We start from the raw sequence: 20679 nt of genomic DNA on the forward strand, positions 1-20679 counted from the left end.
TTATTTACAGACCGTCACCATATAGTTGGAATATTGCTAAGTGTCACGTAAAACTAAACTCACTCACTCATTAAAAAGGAGCTTGGGTTCAAATGGAAATTCAGAACCCGAGAAAATGTAGACTTTATTCAGCACTGCAGATAGTGCTGGGCATAAGGGAAATAATTGTTCATCGCCTGTGGGAGTAGTTGCCAATTCACGTATAGGGACATACAGCATCTGACGGCTATTATTCTGAACTAGTTCTGAATGCTTTAGTTTTGCTAGAAATTATAACTGAATAAAGCTTACAGAATATGTATATATTGTAAACAGTTTTATTTGAATCAACGGTACTTTCTACAAAGTCAAACAAGTATAAGGAATATCTTTTAGTTATATTATTTCATCCTTGTGACAATGTTTTGCCATCCTCACACTGTTCAACAATTGCTTGACAACGGTATTAGATCCTACACCGAAATATAGCAATGAAGTTGTCCACCAGTGTATTGTTATCCTTCCCAAAATAGTTCAGCAGGTCATTTCCTGTTGTTCGTGAATCCAAGGACCTCTTTCATCTGTATCTTTTGACATCTTCTACAAGGACCCCTTGACTTCCATGCTCAGGTTCTAATACATGCCATGGGTCACGTTCTGCCTGCATGTGCTCTCTATGTGCCACGCCCACTCCACAGTGATGTGGCTTCACTGGAACCCCAGCAGTTGCTGATTGCTATATCAGGTCTGAGGGTCTGAGGGTGCGCTTAACTTGAGGGTTATTGCTCCTTCAAACACAGCTAATTGTCATTGACATATATTGACATGCAAATGTCATCAGGTTCCAGATCTACATAGGGTGTTGGTGAGAGGTTGGGGCCTAGGTTCGTGACTTGAATGAGATACCTCCTCGCGAGTTTAAATCACCTTAGTAGGGAAGAGTTGCATAAATCAAACAAGGAAAGAATAACGTGTCATTGACTCTATATTTCATATTTCTGGAATTGGAAAACAAAATACGTACAGCTGTTACACACCTACATGTCAGAGCCATTTTGGATGATTCCAGGAGTTGCCCAGCAACCTGTGGTTATTGTAAATTCTTGTGAAGTCAGGCTTGATAACTGGTGTTACAAGAGTTGTACCCTAACCTCTGTTACTGATTCCATGGGTCCTTACAGGTAATATAGGAGTATCCTAGAATCTAAACAAATGATATAATATAATTGTTTGTAAGAATGTATAATTACTTTAATTATATAGTGGTTGAAGCATTGGCTTATCAATTTCTGGTGTTCCCTTCCCTGATATATTATTGTATATTTAATGAATGTCTCTTTGTTCCAGCGTTGAAGCTGTTGTGGCTGACTGTGTATGTTGCTGTGATGATAGGACTGTACATATCACCTTACTTCATCAACTCCCCTTGTGTCACTCATGCTGATGACTTGCCGAACAAACCCCTGATACTAGCCCACCGAGGAGCATCAGAGGTTAGTAATGCTGATACAGCGCTACTCTCATAGTCCATACATTCCCACATGCTGGCCATAACACCAGGCCATCACTCTTATAATGCCGTTTAAGTTAAGCATGACATTATAACATCACTCTTATCATACCACATATTTCGACCTAAACATTGTAAGACCCAATCTCATAGCGGCCGCCCCCCCTAAGCCACCACAGGTGTTAAAAAATCCTATCACCCGACAACCAGGACAGGTCAGTCTTCATTTTGGGCATTCAAACCATGATATCTTACTTTTCCATGTGGTAGTTTCTGTTTGCGGATTAAAACTGGAAATAACATAGATTTATTACATTTCATAAGTGCTGAAAATGTAGCCTTTGAATTTCACAATGATAGTAGGGTTATCTTTCAAGGCTGTTTATGACTTTTTGATAAATTCTCCAGTCAGCATTAACGATCTAATGCCATCATAACCATCATAAGTGGCTTTGAAAATAAAAGTTGATCCCCTGCCACCGTAATCTGATACGTATTAATTTCTTGTCAAGTATTTGCTACAGCTAGTCTGCATATCTGCACCATGTAAACTCCAGGCCGCTCCTCATGGAGGTATCTGTAGAGTCATTGTTTGAACTGGGGGGAAATGCATCTTGACAACTTCTAACATGCTCCAGGTGTGTGATGACGGTGTAGGTCATTCAACACCACGGCATGGTGAAGACTGCATATTCAGCAAGGCTTCTAAGATCCATACCTTTCCTGCTTATAGATTTTACCTGAGAATACACTGATGGCATATGACTTTGCCTACCAGGATGGTGTGTATGGTGTGGAGAGTGACGTGCAGCTCAGGTGAGTGTAACATCCTCCAACTTCAAGAAGAGACTGTTTGTTTGAACACTTCTTTCTTAGATGCCTTTAAGAAGACACCAGAGAATGACTTATAATGACTTTAAGAAGAGACTGTTGCATCCGTCGTGACCAGAGAATGACTTATAATGACTTTAAGAAGAGACTGTTGCATCCGTCGTGACCAGAGAATGACTTATAATGACTTTAAGAAGAGACTGTTTCCGCCCTCGATTTGATCAGACTCAGAACATCTGGGATTATTGCTCAAACTTGTGTTGAACAACAGACCAACTAACACTAATTTATGGTATCTGTTTCAGTTTTGACTGTGTGCCCTTTATCCTCCATGATAAGAGCTTAGTGAGGACAACAAATATTGAGGAGGTTTTCCCTGATCGGGTAAATGATGATCCCTCGTCTTTCAACATGTCAGATCTGAAAAGGCTGGATGCTGGCTCGTGGTTTTTACAAGTGAGTATTTGCTGAACACAGAAGGGCACCTTTCAATATGTGACTTTGTCATGAGTTGAAGTTACTATGCCCATTAAAAACCCAGCTTAGAATTGTTGCACTATTTAGATGGAGATTTGCCAGAATTCAATCACTGTACTAGCTTGATTTATGTATATATTCCATGGACACGGGTATGGTGATCTACCTTCAGTTGTTGGTGGTCTATAGCCCATTTTTTTTATATCTTATCGTCATCTATAGTTAAACCTTTTTTAGATTTAATTACTAGTTTTTAATATCTATCTGTGATAATCTAGTTGTTTTACTCTCCTTTGTTGACAGATTTTTGCCGTTCACTATTACGTATAATATTTATGGTTCTCATCATGATATGACTGAAATATTACCGATGTGACATTAAATATCAATTCACTCACTCATTTATGTATGTATTAAGGATAATCAAATGTTTAGTTATATAATGTGAGCATTAGTAGTCCACAAAGGCAGGCTGACAGATGAACAGAATTAAGACTACTGAGGTTCCATTCTTTCTAGCATGTGGATTAAGCACTGAGAACGTTTTTCACCTTTTCTCAGAATGACCCTTTCTGGACATCTGGGGACTTGACCGATGCTCAGAGGAGGCAGGTAGCCAATCAAACACTGCCTACACTGGAGGAACTTGCACGATTGGGCAGGAACTACAGCGACAGCGTGTTGATTTTTGACCTTTTGGCCCCGCCACCTTCACACCCATGTTACAACCTGAGTGTCAACTACACGATACATGCCCTCAGTCAAGCAGGATACCCATTACAAAATGTAAGGCGTGTGGTCTTTGGATGAGTGAGAGAAGGGCATCTAGCATACCCGCAATAAACATACCTGGTGTGAATGTAAAGAAGAATGTCTATAAATGATTTTATCCTGGGCTAATAATCTTCCAGTCTTTGCTGTGACAATTCTGTCATAGAGGAAATGCAGTGCTGTCAACTAGTTCTCACTTATTTGATCCATATTATCTCGTCTTCTTGACTGCAGTCACCCACAAGACATGACAGATATCCTAGGTACACGCACACGCACAAGACATCACAGATATGCTACTTACACACACATCACAGATATCCTACTTACACACACACGCACAAGACATGACAGATATGCTAGGTACACACATAAGGCATCACGGATATCCTAGGTACGCACAGTTGACATCACAGATATCCTTGGTACATACACACAAGACATCACAGATATCCTAAGTACACACTCAAGACATCACAGATATCCTATGTTCAAGTCGCCAGAATTCTGATAACACAACATGAGATGGTGAGAGTTACAGTTGTATCATGTCCTTGCTGCAGGTCTTGTGGCTACAGTTCCAGGACAGCCGTCCCACCGGCGTCACCTTCATTGGAGATCGCTACATCCCCGTTGACCATCTCAGGAAGGACAACATGTCCATGGTCAACGTCCAGTACACAGAGCTGACCGACAGCCAGATAGAGTGAGTGATTCCAGAAGGATTATTTGAAGGCACAATACTGTTACATTTTGATATCGTGTGTGGAGTGGGTGAGTGAGTACGGTTTTAGACAGCCTTTGGCAATGTTCTAGCAATACCACTATCAGGAGGACACCAGAAGAGGGCTTCACACATTGTACCATCAAACTGAATCAGTGTGAACAGTTAGGTCTTCGAATGAATTTCTTTCTCTAGTTAAGACAGTGTGACTATGCACCAACTAGACCCTCCCCAATCTGAGTTAGCTTGAATGTGAAAAAAAATTAAGGCACATCATCAGAATTGAAGATATGTTTTATTGATTCCTTTAGAAAAATATGCAAATGTCATCTCAAATAATATTATGAAATATTTAATTGCTGTGCACAAAATTTATGAGCATGATGAATGTTCTATTAGTAGTTGGTTAATGTAAGGGACATAACTCCTGTTAGCCCCGCATGGAATTTTAATTTCAGGCCATGTAATGGTTATCAATACGTGGACATTTCTCTCTCATTTCTTCCTTAAAGCCGGTCTCTGAGGATTAGCCTCACATGCTTTGGTAGCAAAGAAAGTAGTCTTCAAACAATGCTCGGTCAGTGAAGCCCATTTCTGGTGTCCCCTCTTTAATATTCCTGAAATCTTGGTAAACCAGTTCACACACTGACTCTTGACTTGTATCAGACTATGTGTCCCGCGATGTAGTGAGCTGCAGTTGAAACTGTTTATGTTCCAGAGAGTACCAGGCCTCCAACATCAGCATCAACATGTGGACAGTCAACTCCGAGTGGATGTACTCACTGTGTTGGTGCATGGGCATCTCGTCAGTCACGTCCGACAGCTGCCACAGGCTGAATAATGTCCTGGCTCCAGTCTGGCACCTGGTAAGCTGCTCAATATCAACACCTAAACAAACCCTTCACTTAAACACAATGCATCCAGCAACACACCCAGTATGACACCCATCAGAACACCCACAAAGACGCCACCCATCAGAGCACCCACAAAGACGACACCCATCGGAACACCCAGTATGACACCCATCAGAACACCCACAAAGACGCCACCCATCAGAGCACCCACAAAGACGACACCCATCGGCATACCCGCTAAGACACCCATCAGAGCACCCACAAAGACGACACCCATCAGAACACCCACAAAGACGACACCCATCGGCACACCCAGTATGACACCCATCAGAACACCCACAAAGACAACACCCATCGGCACACCTGCTAAGACACCCATCAGAACACCCACAAAGACGACACCCATCGGCACACCCGCTAAGACACCCATCAGAGCACCCACAAAGACGACACCCATCGGCATACCCGCTAAGACACCCATCAGAGCACCCACAAAGACGACACCCATCGGCATACCCGCTAAGACACCCATCAGAACACCCACAAAGACAACACCCATCGGCACACCTGCTAAGACACCCATCAGAGCACCCACAAAGACGACACCCATCGGCACACCCGCTAAGACACCCATCAGAGCACCCACAAAGACGACACCCATCGTCACACCCGCTAAGGCACCCATCAGAGCACCCACAAAGGCCATGGACAGGCAGGGGACATTTTGCGCATTAGAACAAAAAATAGCCCATTGAAAATTTGAAGTTTACTATTGATGCAAGAGCAGTCACCCTTTCTAAATTCAAAAAATGACTAATAATCCCCAAAATGGCCCATTGTCAAAGTTCTCTTTCCCAATACATGAAAAGCATCACCCACTACTAAAACAACCAGTTAATCATTGTTAATCATTGTTTATTCTCATGAGCACAATCCAGTTGTGACGGGTTTGTCATAAATGCATTCGGAAACGAAACGTTGTCCTGTCAGTTCTCATTGTACAGAATCTTGTTTCCACTGGTGTTCATCATGGCTGCATTGTCATGGAGCTGTCAGATTGGTTTGTTTGTTGCAGGTGCCGTCCAGCTACTTGATCCTGTGGGTGACCGTGGACGTGTTGTCCGCTGTGATGATCATCATGGTGTTCATTGTACAGAGGTATGTACAACACTCACATTCAGATGCAACAAAACATGGCTTATTTAACAAAATATGGGATCTTTCACTTTCGTTACTGTTTGGGGTGGGTACTGCAGTAATTTTCATATGGCGATATATTGCGCTGCGAAAGTAATATATATCAGACGATTTCCAAGCTTTACAAAGTTTTCTGAGAGCATGTCGAAATACCGTTTTTCGATCAGCGTGTCACAGTACATATTACTTGCAAGTCTGAACTGGCACATACTGGTAAACAGGTAACATTGTGCATCCCTTATTAATATGGAGTTCAATGCTATTTCTAAATGTTCAAGTTTATGAATTGTATCATAGTAACTGATGAAACCAGTGACTCATTCATTGTGCAAATCTTTAGTCTTGATTGGATGGGCTGTTTTGAGTTTGAATCCCAGTTTTTGATCCCATATATGTACTGGATCCCATTATTCTCATTTAGTGTGCCGACATGAGTTTCAAATTTGTATCGTGTACCTGTTGTTGAAGATTGGTATACTGAGATCACATGTAGCGAGAATAAAAACACGCGATAATATAGATATATCATACACTCTATTCAGGTAAGTGAACAACACAAAAACAATACAGGTGTCATTGCTCAATCATGTGTCACCGTTGGGCTAATCTGGATTACCATGGCTCAATCACATTCTATTTTCATTGTTGTAACACCTAATTAAAAAGGATTAATTCTGTAATCAATTACATTAATTTGTTGTAAGATCAACTCGCGAAAATAAGAAAGCGCGAAAAGGTTTAGTGACCATCACTCGCGAAAATTTAAAGGCGCGGAAATAAGACAGTTTACAGTATTGGTATACGGAGGTCACATGTGGTGGTCTGATATAAGGGCCTTATTTCAGTGGATTAGGTATACGGAGGTCACATGTGGTGGTCTGATATGAGGGCCTTATTTCAGTGGATTTGGTATACGGAGGTCACATGTGGTGGTCTGATATGAGGGCCTTATTTCAGTGGATTTGGTATACGGAGGTCACATGTGGTGGTCTGATATGAGGGCCTTATTTCAGTGGATTTGATATACGGAGGATTTGACTCGATTGTATTATGTGGAATGATGAGTGTGACACTGAAACGAGTGCCCATTCTAAATTCAGAAATTGGCAGATAATCCTGAAAATGGCCCATTGTTGAAGTTCTCTATCCCAATCCCTGGTCTTCAGTAACCCTTGCTTGTCATAACAGCCGACTAACGGGATCAGGTGGTCAGGCTGGCTGACTTGGTTGACATATGTCATCATATCCCAGTTGTGCAGATAAATACTGATGATGTTGATACTTGATTGTCTGGTCCAGATTTTGTTATTTACAGACCTCCGCCATGTAGCTGAAATATTGCAGAGAGTTGTGTTAAACAACCAGCAAACAAACAACCGTTCATAAGAAACAGATTCTTGAAAATAATTTGGTAATAGGACTGAATCTAAAAATTGATTATGCCATAATCACATGTTTACAATATGTACTGAAACAATTCTGAATGGCACGAAAGCTATAATAGCCTGAGCCATACAACATTCTGCTTTCAGAATCCGGCTATATGGGACTTCATTTAGCCCAGAAACCATCTCCCTGAACAGTGCAGCACGCAGCGCTCAGGGACACCGATCTCGCAATATGAAGGAGAAGCTACTGTACAACATGACAGACGGGGACCTCGTGGAGGAGGTAGACGTGCGTACCGGCCACGGCGGTGTGGTCAACCAGCCTGCTTCGTCATACTCCATGGCATCAATCAACAACGACCCCTACTCTAGTAGATACCACAATGGAAACACCTTCCCCGACAGCAAGTACGAAGTGGATTAGGACAGCAGTCACTATAGTCTTTCTTGTGACACAACAAGTTTGGATGCAATATTTTTATCTGTGTATTATGTGTATTTGTTCTCATGGTACACAGACCCTTGTGAGCTTGTGTCTTGTCACTGAATGCCCTGTAGTCTTTGTCAAAGGCAGTAGTTGTCTGTGTGTGAACGTGTTGTGACATGGGATCATTCCAAGAGAAGCGAGTTCGTCAATTTGTTCCTTGTCAGAAAAAGGGAAATCAAGGTCAGAATGAACAGAGTGTTCATATTCCTGTCACTGTGGAATTTACCATTTTGGTTTTGGGGGAAGAAATCGTTATCGGAACACTGAGACCAATATTGGTTATGAGCATCTGCACCTGAAACCTGAAAGAAACCTTTCTGCTTGTTGATAAGACCTGATGTGAAACTTTCATGACCAAATGTCCAGAAACTAATCTTAAGTAGGTCCATGGTATGTGCTTGAGCAAGTATGGTGAACCTGTTGATGTTTGGTGCCACTGTATGGCAAGATTCTGGTCATGGTGCGTGACACGAAGGATGAACGATATTTGTGTACAGTATGGTGGGGTTTATGCTTTTATATAGCAAGACGTGCAGCCCTTTTGTTTTACAAGGTGTTGTGAAGGTGAGCTGCAGTACTTCACGGAAAGTGATTGTGCGTTCACACAGACTTTTGTCTTCTGTCAGTTGGTCATGAACAAGTGAACACCTGAATGAAAGAAAATACTTTTTGTATTTCCATGATAGCGGGTTGGAGTTCGGGGATTGATGAGCTTTGTTTCAGGCTTTGGGAAAGGCAGGGGCCATGGGCCATTTTGCACATTAGAATGAAAAATGGCCCATTAAAGTTTACTGTTGTTACAAGAGCAGTGGCCCATTCTGATTTCAGAAAATGGCTAACAAACCTGAAAATGGCCCATTGTTAAAGTTCTCTTTCCCAATCCCTGCATTTTGGTGTCACCAAGAACTGTCTTATTTGTAGATGAATTAAATGTGGACCATATCGGTGGTTTCAGAAACTGTTGTTGGTGATACAGACGGTAAAACAAAGCTCTGGTGCTACGCCTTGTACGTATCAGGGCAATGGGGTAGCCTAGTGGTTAAAGTGCTTTACGCCAAAGACCTGTTTTCGATTCCCACATGGGTACAATATATGAAGCCCATTTCATGTGTCCCCTGCCATGATGTTGCTGGAATATTGCGAAAACGGGTGTAAAATTCTCTCACTCAATTGCTTCTGGCCATCAACACGAAAAAGCTCAACCAAACTTCAAATCGGTATTTACATTGAACTTTTTCGTCCACATTAGAATTTTATGTCCTGCTGAAAACTGGGTGACTTTGTATGCACTGATGGAAATTCATCAATCATAGAAGCTTGTGTTAATTTTTCTATCACCTCCTTGAATTTTCGACCTCAGTTTAAATTAAACCAACTGATACTAAACGAAAGATTGTGAGTGAAGATCCATGTGTGTAGACTGAAGGTGTTTTTATGGTGCACATATTTAAAATATTTATGAAGTATTGCTAGAACATTTGCATATCATACAGGTATTCTATATTTTTTTACTGTCTGAGGATGCTAATCAGACATGCAATCAATTTTGTAAACAAATCAAACATTAACTTTGAGTTAAAATGTATCTGTGTCCGCTGATCTGATTGTTTGTGTGTTGTTGAAGACTTGACAGTTTTGTTTCAGTTTTCTTATCTTATGAACTGTCACTGGCCAGGGAATCTCTTTTAACTGTTTTATTACAGTCCACTGTCTGTGTGTCTGTCCACGGGTATTCTTCTTGTACATTGGCCTGAAATTGATCCAGTATATTTTATATTCCTCTTTGAAGCAGAGGTTTGATAAAATTAATTATAACTAGTTGTCAAGCAATGAGTACAACCAGAGTATTACCAGAACATGATCCAGGTGTCACTGGTGTGTGGGTTTGTAGCCAGAGCTCACCCGTGTATTACTGGATCATGCTCCAATCATTACCAGAGTGTCACAGGTGGGCAACTAGTCTATTAACGAAGCTTTAACGGAACATCACTGAAGTCAGTTCCAAAACTTTAACAATGTGTACAACAGCATGATGACAGTTATTAATTTTTAATCATTTACATTTACTTGACATGTTTGCAAGTTTTACATTTTTTTCATGTTTACAGTTGCATTATAGCATCTCAGTTTTGATGGCTTCTTATACAGTCAGTATCTGAATCAGCATTAGTCCTTTCTTACACAGGGAATGTAACTTGAATAGTTCCACAGCACAGGGACGTATTACACAAGGAATGTTCCTCGAATAGTCCTACAGCACAGGGACCTATTACACAGGGAATGTTCCTCATATGGTCGTACAGCACAGGCCCACAACAGCCAGGAGCCTTGTTGAGAAGTACGCAGGATCCTATTGTTAATGTTATTTTTGTCACAAGAATGGCTTCTTTGTTAAGTTATTGCCACGGTTGTAAGAAATAATGGTCAGAAATCAGTGTGTTTGATATTGGTGTCAAGTAGGGCTGCAAAGATTCGGTTTGTTTCATTGAAAATCGAATCTGACACCATACTTTTGATTTTCGATAAGCATTATCACAATTTCAATTTGATATTTGAATATGTTTTTAAATTATTTCCACACAGCGACAATGAAATTTTGACTCCAACTCTAAGTTTCAAGGGCTGAAGTTCGGTGAAAAGTGATTTGTTGACACTGGGCAAATTATGCAATGAGAACTGTTTGTAGCAGACATTGCCAAAGTGCAATATCAAAAGAATTGAAAGAATCAAAAACGATCAAATCAAATCGAGGTCTGCGATATAAAAATCCGATATAAAAAATCAAATCAAATCAAGGTCTGCGTGAATAACTGCAGCACCAGTGTCCAGTGTCTTGTGACGACTGATCATAGTGGGAAATATATAAATATGTGCACAAGTGGTGTTTTCAGTTACAAGCTTCAATCATGAAATATACTCCTTTAGCTACCAAAGATTTTGGCTCTTTTAAACCTCTTCAATCATCCCATAATCTACGGAGGCTCTTAACAGAGGATATATGTCACAATGTTTTAACTCTTGTTGACAGTTATTTGTCCTTCTTTGTTTCAATGGTTTTCCTAGTCTGGTGTTTTTCTTCCAGTCATGTTTTGTTTTATTTGTGAGAAGTGTTTGACATGAGCAACACATGGGTTCCAGCTTGCTGTGTGCTTTCATCATAGGCTGAAAAGCTGAAAATTACCTGTATGGTTTGTATATATTACATGTGATATATCTACATGACATTCTCCACATGTGGAGATAAGGGACACAATAGGCTACAGTGTGTTTATTTATGAGGTACACCTGTAGATTACAGGTATATCTTATTTACATGTAGACGAGGTGGGCATGTAGATACAGGTAAGTTATGGCCCCATTTGGACATGATATGCATGTAGGTACATGTTTGAATAGGTTAGTGAGAGTCTCCAGAGTGTTGAAGTGTTGTGTTATCGTATGTCTGCAGATGGGGAGATTATAGTTCTTGTTCTCTCTTCACTGATTTTGTTTCATAAATGATTCCAGACATGTTTAAATGTTTGTAATTAAACAAAACAAGCCCTCCAAAGTTAGGGTTCTGATATCTGTAGGAATTCAGAAGAGTTCATCTTATGTACTGAATATAATTTGTATGTCAAAGCATTTATGAAGGTACCTCTTCATGCCAGTTTGTCAGTTCAGTGATGTTTAGGACAAATGACATGCAGTTCATGTAGCTGTATTTTATTCATGTCGAATCAAATCATTTAACTTATTTTCTTGAAAGCTTTATTGTTTATCAAATTTCACTCAAGCTTAAAAACTCATTTGTAATGAGTGTGATTAGAGCGATAATGTAAATATTATTCTTGACGTTTATTCCCATGTTTGTAACAAATGCTTGATGAAAATACTCAGTGTTGCTGCAAGGAAATTGTATTTAGTTGATGTATGTTTAGCAAGCTTGCTTGTGTTTTATGTGATAGTCACTCACACAGACCTCCCAGGTGGGCAAAAACCATTTTAGGTGGAGAATGAGGGAAGTGGTCTGAGGCTTGCGAAGACAGGCTGACATACCCACACTCACTCTCACTCTCTTTCGAAGGTCAGTAAACATTTATGTATTCAGAAATTTATAGATGAGACAGTATCCTAATAGTGCTACACTGCCAACCACCATCTGAATTTCCCTGGTCTTTGCTCTAGAATTACTTTACTCATATAACCTAGAAACAAATTGTTGACAGTATATTTCCAGTATTTCCTGACTTCATCAGTTTGATAAATGAGTCAAAATTGATTACCCTAGCTTCCACTTCAGAAAGAAACAGAATAAATCATCACTGAAAGTTAAGTATTTTTTGCTGTTTCAAGAAGGTTCAATGCTGGTAGAGAGGTAGCCTATTGGTTAAAGCATTTGCTTATCACACAGAAGACTCGGGTTTGATTCCCCACATGGGTTCAGTGTATGCAGCCCATTTCTGGTGTTCCCCTCAGGGATACAGTTGGAATGTTGCCAAAAGCGGTGTAGAATCGAAATCAGTCACTCACTTCTGGGAGGTCTGTACAAAGTCTGGCTTGTGCCAAGAGTCCTGTAATATTGTGTGAGAGGTTGACAGGTGAGGTGTTTGAAGATTTAAAGCATTTGTGATATCATACATTCCATTCACTGGTTGTTTTCCATACATCAGATTAAATCTGTACATACAGTGTGTTTAAATGTCATGGAAACCCAACAAGATGGTGAATCCTCGGCCAAACTTACACAGTAATCAAGCAATAGTATAGCAGTGGATTTTACAACATGTGTATTTAACAAGATTGTTCTAACAGTACAATAACTTTTTGTATGGCTGTATTCAGGATTTTGGAAACATGAATAAATATATATCATGGTTACTTACTGATTTGTAAGGTACAGAATGTTACTATGCAAACCTTTTCAATGAGTGCTTGGAATTGTTGTGAGCCTTGCGTTGATCATGTGCTACATGATGTGTCAGATGATCTTCAGTAGAAGCACATGTTGTTGTCATCAAGACAGGAATGTGTAACTCTGTATAAACCAGCATGCCAGTAACAGCAAGATAACACAGTATGAAGTCTGTACCTCCTCAGAATGCAATATTAATGTAATTTTCTCTGACAGTTTCATGATTTTCAAAAAAAGGGACCAAACGCTATTATTTTGGTGGAATTTGGGATTTATTTTAATAAAAAACAGAATTCTCTTGTCATTCTATGTTTCCGAACATAAAGTTTTCTCTTTCAAAAGGAGGAAATGTACAATTTGAACAAATTAGAAACATTTTCTCTCAGGACAATCAGCATGTTAATTTGGCTATTATCAAATGGAAAATATTTTTGTGTGTATTTTCCACTGCTTAGTAAACTGCAAAGCTTCTAGGAAGACATTTTTAGTTCAAAGAAATGATTGTATGGACAGAATGCATTTGTGAATCTGTTTGTAATACCAACTGTCTATACTGGGACACAGTTCGATGACAGTCATAACACTGTTGGTGTATAGTCGAGGGAATGTGTCCCAGACACACACGTTTAGGACTACATGTAATGAATGTTGTATTGTAAGGGATATATAGCGATGCTGTCATATGGATGGTTGCTGTGGTGCATCACTGTTGCAAATGACCTACACTTGAGATGTGCTTTCAAGTTCAATGCAGATGTAGGAGATAATTTCTAGCTATTTTTCTATAAACTGACACTGTGCATGTGCAAAATATGTGTTGTACTGGAATAAAATACATTAAGAGAGGATGTGGGTCTAATTTTTGTCATTCCGTCAAATTTACCCTGTGATCAGTGCTCCGTTTCTAAGACTCCAAGCATGGCCATTACTACAACTGAATCAGAACAGACACATTGTGACGTAATACAGTCAAATCTCGTTAATACGACCTCCTTATCCGACAATTGGCCTTATTTGATGCTTTTGTTGGTAACAAATTGAATAAACATAATATAGTCTCAATTATTTAGTCCGACATCCTTGTTAATCCGACAATTTGCTCTGCAGCGGACGTCAGATTACCAAATCATTACTTTACAAACATCGATAATATATTTGTAATGTTTTGCACTGTCGTATAGCAAACGGAAGACAGAAAATAAAAAAAAATAACTGAAATGACCATGACGATATCACCAAATGGTCAAAGTACAAAAACAGTAATCAGACATGAAAATATGACAGAACAGCATGACAGACAATATGGTGATGGCAAATTTACAAATGAATCAGTTGAAATCAGTGATGACACCAGGTGTTCACATTCAGATATCCAATGTCTGTCTGAGTGGTCTTTCGGACAAATCACTCAGTAAAGTTCGGAAACGTACAGGTTTAATTATGTATTCATCTTCATCACAGTTTTGTCTCTGATGACCAAACTGTCACTCTTTGGTTACCTTTGGCATTTTCAATGGAACAGTGTCTCTTCAAGGATTCTATAATAACTGCACTGGAAGTTCTACACTCTGCCACAAAGCTGAATCAGCTGTCACACTTATTAAGCATTGAAGCAGGTGACTGGGACTTTTTAGAACTTGGCTGTATGACATTGCCGTATGATATTTCTTGACAATGTGTTGCCTGAAATGTGACCAGAGATGACACACTGGTCTCTTTTTTTCTGTTGATGTATGTGTGAGTGAGTGAGTTCAGTTTTACGCAGCACTTAGCAATATTCCAGCAGTATGGCAGCGGTCTGTAAATAATCGATCCTGGACAAGACAATCCAGTGATCAACAACGTGAGTATCGATCTGCGCATTTGGGAACCGATGACATGACTGTCTCAACCAAGTCAGCGAGCCAGACCACCCGATCCCGTTAGTCGCCTTTTATGGCAAGCATGGGTTGCGTAAGGACTATTCTAACCCAGGACCTTCACGGGTCGTAAGTATGTGTAAGTTATGACCAATTGTTGATGTAGGTGATTTATCTTTCTTATCAGATAGTCGCATGTAACTTTGTGTCTAGTTCCTGTAAAAAAACGGCATAATTAATCAGGATCCTGAATTGATTTTCTGGTCTGAACACCACCACCAAAGAATAACAATGACGCCTCAAAAGTATTTTGTTGCCTTGACATTTTGGCAAGTGATTACCTATGGACACCAGTTATTTTTAACTCCATCTACGTTTTGTCTGAAGTGTCGTTTCTGTGGGCATTTTGGAGTTTCTGTCAAATGTGCATCAATATATAGGTATAGGGCTGACATTCGAAGTGAATATCAATATTTTCTCCCCCAAGTAAATTCGAATACACAGGTAATGCTCCTTGTACCTCGTAACGTTTCGGGATGAACATCATTGTGTTTATCACTGACAGCGTGAAGGACATGGAGGATCTGGTGTTTCTGTTGGATTCTCCCTTAGCAAGGAGTTCCAGGCCATCCACTTTAAGTCTCGGAGTGGATCCGTGTTTGGGATTAAAAAGCACAGGACTAAACATACTGCGCTCAAGTATTCCTCTGCGCTCAAGTATTCCTGTTCTATTTGAAATAGGTTCTGAAATCAGTATCTGTCTCAAGTCAAGGCAAAAGGTCTTTAAAGGTCAAGTTTACACAAGAAATGACCTTGAGCATAAAACGTTTGTCAAGAAGTTTCATTGCCAAAACAGTATAAATTTTAAATCAATCACTCAATGTTCAGTTCCGTAAGCCAATTTTAGTCGATGCTCTATGTCCCCAAAAGAGCCAAATGTTCGTAGGTCACACTGGGAGGCTCTGCTGCCAAGCTTGACACTTATACACATGTGGAATATGGTGGTGTGGAAGACGTAGTCGAGGTCGCCAAGAGGTCAATGGAATGGTTAACCTGCTCGAGACCAGCTCACAGAAGGGAAAAACCTAGAGCTTGAGTCTAGTGGATACACATATGCAGTTAAGGTACTTTCCATGCTGTCCAATATATGGAATGATAAGATTCATGGATAATAAAATCTCATTGTAGGACAAAACTCCACGTGGGCAAAGCCATCTAGGACAAAAATAAACCTTTATGACAAAATGAAAAAAATCAATGTGAACCTGTGGACAAGACCTCCAAACATACATGGTTTACCTTCTCAGTGATTGACTGTTTTGACTGAATGAGTAGATGAGATTATCAGCATTTATTTCCTGTCGAACTGTCCGCCCATGTCCAGTGTCTGATGTTGATGTTCTTCCTCTGTAGGCTATGTCTGTGTTGTGTCAACTGGGAATTATCAACACAAGCAGCAGCGACTAGTCTGTTGCCCACTTCTCGCGCCACCCCTTCTACTTTCAAGTACGCTTCTACCCGAGTCATCTTCCACCGACAAGTTCCAGCCTTTTCCGACTAGCAGATCACAGACTTTTTTATTTCCTTTCGCCGCGGCACGCATCACCAGTGTTTCACCATTTTCTCCCCTACCATTCTTGTCAGTTACTTCACGAGAACGAATACTCTCTACAATCTGGACATTGTCACCAAGGCAAGCATAATGGAGTATGTTTCTACCCGAGTCATCTTCCACCGACAAGTTGCAGTCTTTCCCGACTAGCAGATCAAAGACTCTTTTTTGTCCATTTTTTGCTGCTAACATCACCGGTGTAGCACCATTTTGTCCTCTGCTGTCCTTGTCAGCTACTTCACGTGACAGAATACTCTCCACAATGTTGACATTACCTCCATAAGACGCAGCATGCAAAATGTTGTTACAGTCCTTAGTAAACACATTCAGATCACATTTGTTTCTCACCAACAGATCAAAAACTCCCTTTTGCCCATTTGCAGCTGCAAGCATCACTGGTGTCCAACCAGCGTTATTTCTGCTATCAGTATGAATAATATTACGAGACAGCAGATAGTCACGGGAGAGGAGGTACTCAACAATTTGAACGTTCCCACCCAAGGAAGCTACATGAAGAATGTTGTTCCCATAATCATCCCTCACAGAAAGATCACATCCTCTATGAACCAATAGATCAAACACCTTCCTTTGACCATTGCCTGCTGCCACCATTACGGGTGTTTGCTCATCTTCCCCTCTGCTCTCTATGCCAGCTATCTCACGTGAAAGAATGCAGTTAACTAAATTATCATTATCACTGGCACACGCTGCATGCAGAATCGTATTCTCAGAGCTATCGTTTACAGACAGGTCACATCCTTTCCTAGCAAGGAGATCATACACCTTCTTGTGGCCATTTGTTGCTGCTGTCATCACAGGTGTGAGCCCGTTTGAATCTTTGCTATTGATGGAGGCTATCTCACGAGATAAGAGATATTCAACAATCTCAACATTGTCACTATTGCAAGCAGCATGGAGAATATTACAGCCATAATCGTCTATTACCTTTAAGCTACACCCCTCACCCATAAGTAGATCAAATACTTTCTTCTGACCTGCCTCTGCCGCCAACATCACTGGTGTTGCTCCATTTTCATCTCTACTCTCAATGTCTGCAATACCATGTGATAAAATGTCTTTAACTAAGACTGCATTGTTGCTATCACATGCAGCATGAAGGATGTTGCCACCACCACTAACCTCAAAAGGGTCACAGTCGTGTGAAACAAGAAGATCAAATACTTTCCTATTGCCTTCTCGTGCTGCCACCATCAGCGGAGTGTCTCCATGATCGCCCTTACTATTGATGTCAACTGACTTCCAGGAAAGGATGTGCTTAACGATCATGACATTGTCGCTGTAACAAGCAGCATGCAGGATGTTTTCACCTTCATCATCCACCACAGACCGGTCACATCCCTTACTTACCAGTACATTGAACACCTTCGTCTGCCCTTCCATTGCCGCGCACATTACAGGCGTTAACCCGTACTCACCTGTGGCCTCAATGTCAACTATCCTATTTGACAGAAGGTATGTAACTATATACACACTGTCACTACAACATGCAACATGCAGAACAGTGTCACCTAGATCATCCATAACGTGTAGGTTGCATCCTTTCTTCACAAGGAGATCAAAAACTCGCTTCTGTCCGTTCCTTGCTGCCACCATTACAGGAGTCCTCCCATCCCCACCTCTAGTCTCTATGTCAGCTATCTTATGGGTCAGGAGATAGTTTACGATATACACGCAACCACCAGAACAGGCAGCATGAAGCAAGTTATTCCTATTATAATCTATTCCGAACAAATTACAATGTTCATCTACTAGTAAGTCAAAAGCTTTCTTGTTTCCACTGAGTGCTGCTTTCATGATTGGAGTTCTACCTGACAGGTCCTTTCTCTCAAGACTGATTTCCCCATTTGAAACCAGCCCTTTGACAATATCAGTATTGCTGCCAGAACATGCCACATGAAGTATATCGTCACCATTATCCAACATCAGTGACAGATCACACTTTTCCTTTAGTAAAGTATTGAGTACTTGCTTATGTCCTTTAGACACTGCAATCATCACGGGTGTCCATCCACCCGGGCTTACGTTATTGATATCCACTTCACCCCTGGATATGAGTTGTTTCACTAGACTAATATTTCCTACAAGGCAAGCTTTGTTGAACATTTGATCTGAGCGATTTTGGATAACGGGATCTGGTCGAAACTGCTGAAATGATGACCCATGGTGTTCAGTATCTGCAATGATATGAAATATGCCACATCAGTGGTAATTTAAGATGGATCAGCAGGGCAGGAAGTGTGTGCTACAGGGGTGAATGCACAATCACGCTGGTTCTGACTCTACATATATGATGATACCAACATACTGAAGGGGCTTCTATCTACATGGATTCAACCAAGTCAGCAGGACGTAACCCTATCAAACTCACGTGGATCTACCTGCAGATGAACCTCGTTCGCGATTTATGGGGACTTGGCAGTGTCTTTAGTGAAGAATGAAACAATCTTAGTTGACAAGCTTTCAGATACTTCATTGAAGCAGGAGACAAGGCTTGAGGCGGTGCTCGAATTGTAGGTTGATGACTTTGATACTGAATGGAGTGAAAAAGTGAAAAAAAGACGTGAAAGTAACGTACTTGCTTCTATTCTTCTGTCTCTGGCAGATGGACGCTCGGGCAAGACACCATGTGTGTCGTGAAATACATTGTCTTTGTACAAATTTTTATTGTCTGAAAATTGAAACAGATGATATATGGATAATCTCACCCAAGTGTCTACTGATATCCAATATATCAACACGAGTTGATAAAGTAACAAATGGTTGATATAACTGATATCAGTAGACATGAGGTTGAGATTCGATTTGTTACCCAAGATCATTCTTTATTAATTTTCAGTGAAATCTCTGTACGCAGCATTGCCATTAGATTTGCAGTGCAGCAATGTCATAACATTGTGACGTCATCAAGATCATGACGTCATAGTATTGTCAGGGCATTGTGCAAACTCTATTGTCGAAACGATATCTCCTCGGAGATATTGTTTGATCTCACACAAGCGATATCTCCTGTGGAACACATAGCAATACCGTTAATGTATATGCACATATGCCCTTCACCTGAGCATACGTCTCGGTGTGGATTCTAACATCGTTACCAAGCAGACCATTTGATTGATGACGATGTTAGGATCTAAACGAAACGTCGTATCTGTCGCAATAAAGAAGTTGACTATCTATCTAAAATGTTCCTCCTAATGATAGAGAAAAGCTAGAAATAGTAGTTCTGTTGTGGAGACGAAGATACTGCTGTCAATTGATCTTAAGTGAGCTTCGCTGGGTTGCCATCGATGGCCAAAAACTTTATGACTGCTCTAGCTTCAAACGTAACCATTTCTGCTCTTTCTGTAATGTCACGTCACCGGAAACTATCTACATGTGCATGCCAATATTACGTTTATGTGAATAATATAAACCATTCTTCAATCAGCAATTATTTCATCATGTACATATCAGAAGGATTTTAGGATCAAAACAGGTTGATAGACCCTTGACGGGATACGATGACCGAGCCGATCCCTCTGGTCGCCTCTTCCGGCAAGCATGGGTTGCTGAAGCATTTCACGTTTTCCACGTGTGAGGTAATTGGATGACACAAGTCAAAAATGGGAACAAAATAGAGTCGGTGCCTTTGATCTCCGAAAGCATCTAAGAATTATCGAGTAAATGCAAAGATACTAGCATGTTACCTATGTAATATGTTATCCCAGAAACATGTTGTCTTCCAGCTCTTGCATCGTCTGTTGTACCTTGAACTATTATGTTTTCTGGAACAGAAATACACTCGCAACATACTATTGAAGACGCATGTGCTCTATTATATCATAATTAGGGTACTAGTCCCTTCTGAGTGAAGGTACTATTCACCAAGTACGTCTGGACGCACAGAATGTCGTCAAGAATACCTCATAACATGATAATAATAGAATGTCACAAAAACGCAAAAATTTAAATATGCAGTGTTAAAATTCATTCTAAATTTAGAAACACAACAAATGTAACAACCATGAATTGTAAACTTTATTTTGATTTCTTATGTGAGCAATGTAAATACCAGTATCACGACTCGAAACTGCTA

General features: G+C 40.4%; 2 protein-coding genes across 4 annotated transcripts in view; one reads left to right on the forward strand and one right to left on the reverse strand.

The window, feature by feature from the left end:
• LOC137281235 (glycerophosphodiester phosphodiesterase domain-containing protein 5-like) overlaps nucleotides 1-13958 on the forward strand; it is a 51419-nt gene extending 37461 nt beyond the window's left edge. For all 3 annotated transcript variants that reach the window (XM_067812377.1, XM_067812378.1, XM_067812379.1), the window contains 8 exons: nucleotides 1327-1472; nucleotides 2223-2305; nucleotides 2626-2776; nucleotides 3359-3583; nucleotides 4132-4274; nucleotides 5011-5158; nucleotides 6222-6304; nucleotides 7876-13958. In XM_067812377.1, the coding sequence (XP_067668478.1) occupies nucleotides 1327-1472; nucleotides 2223-2305; nucleotides 2626-2776; nucleotides 3359-3583; nucleotides 4132-4274; nucleotides 5011-5158; nucleotides 6222-6304; nucleotides 7876-8155 (1259 nt within the window). In that variant the 3' untranslated portion in view covers nucleotides 8156-13958. The remainder of the gene's footprint in view (nucleotides 1-1326; nucleotides 1473-2222; nucleotides 2306-2625; nucleotides 2777-3358; nucleotides 3584-4131; nucleotides 4275-5010; nucleotides 5159-6221; nucleotides 6305-7875) is intronic.
• A 2457-nt stretch (nucleotides 13959-16415) lies between these two features.
• On the reverse strand, nucleotides 16416-19693 carry LOC137282265 (putative ankyrin repeat protein RF_0381). Its single transcript, XM_067813995.1, has 2 exons — nucleotides 19672-19693; nucleotides 16416-18778 (listed from the first exon to the last, which is right to left on the reverse strand). The coding sequence occupies exons 1-2, from the start codon at nucleotides 19691-19693 to the stop codon at nucleotides 16416-16418; spliced, it is 2385 nt and encodes a 794-aa protein (XP_067670096.1).
• Nucleotides 19694-20679: the final 986 nt, after the last annotated feature.

Source organism: Haliotis asinina, chromosome 4 (assembly GCF_037392515.1).
Source record: "Haliotis asinina isolate JCU_RB_2024 chromosome 4, JCU_Hal_asi_v2, whole genome shotgun sequence".
Taxonomy (NCBI): domain Eukaryota; kingdom Metazoa; phylum Mollusca; class Gastropoda; order Lepetellida; family Haliotidae; genus Haliotis; species Haliotis asinina.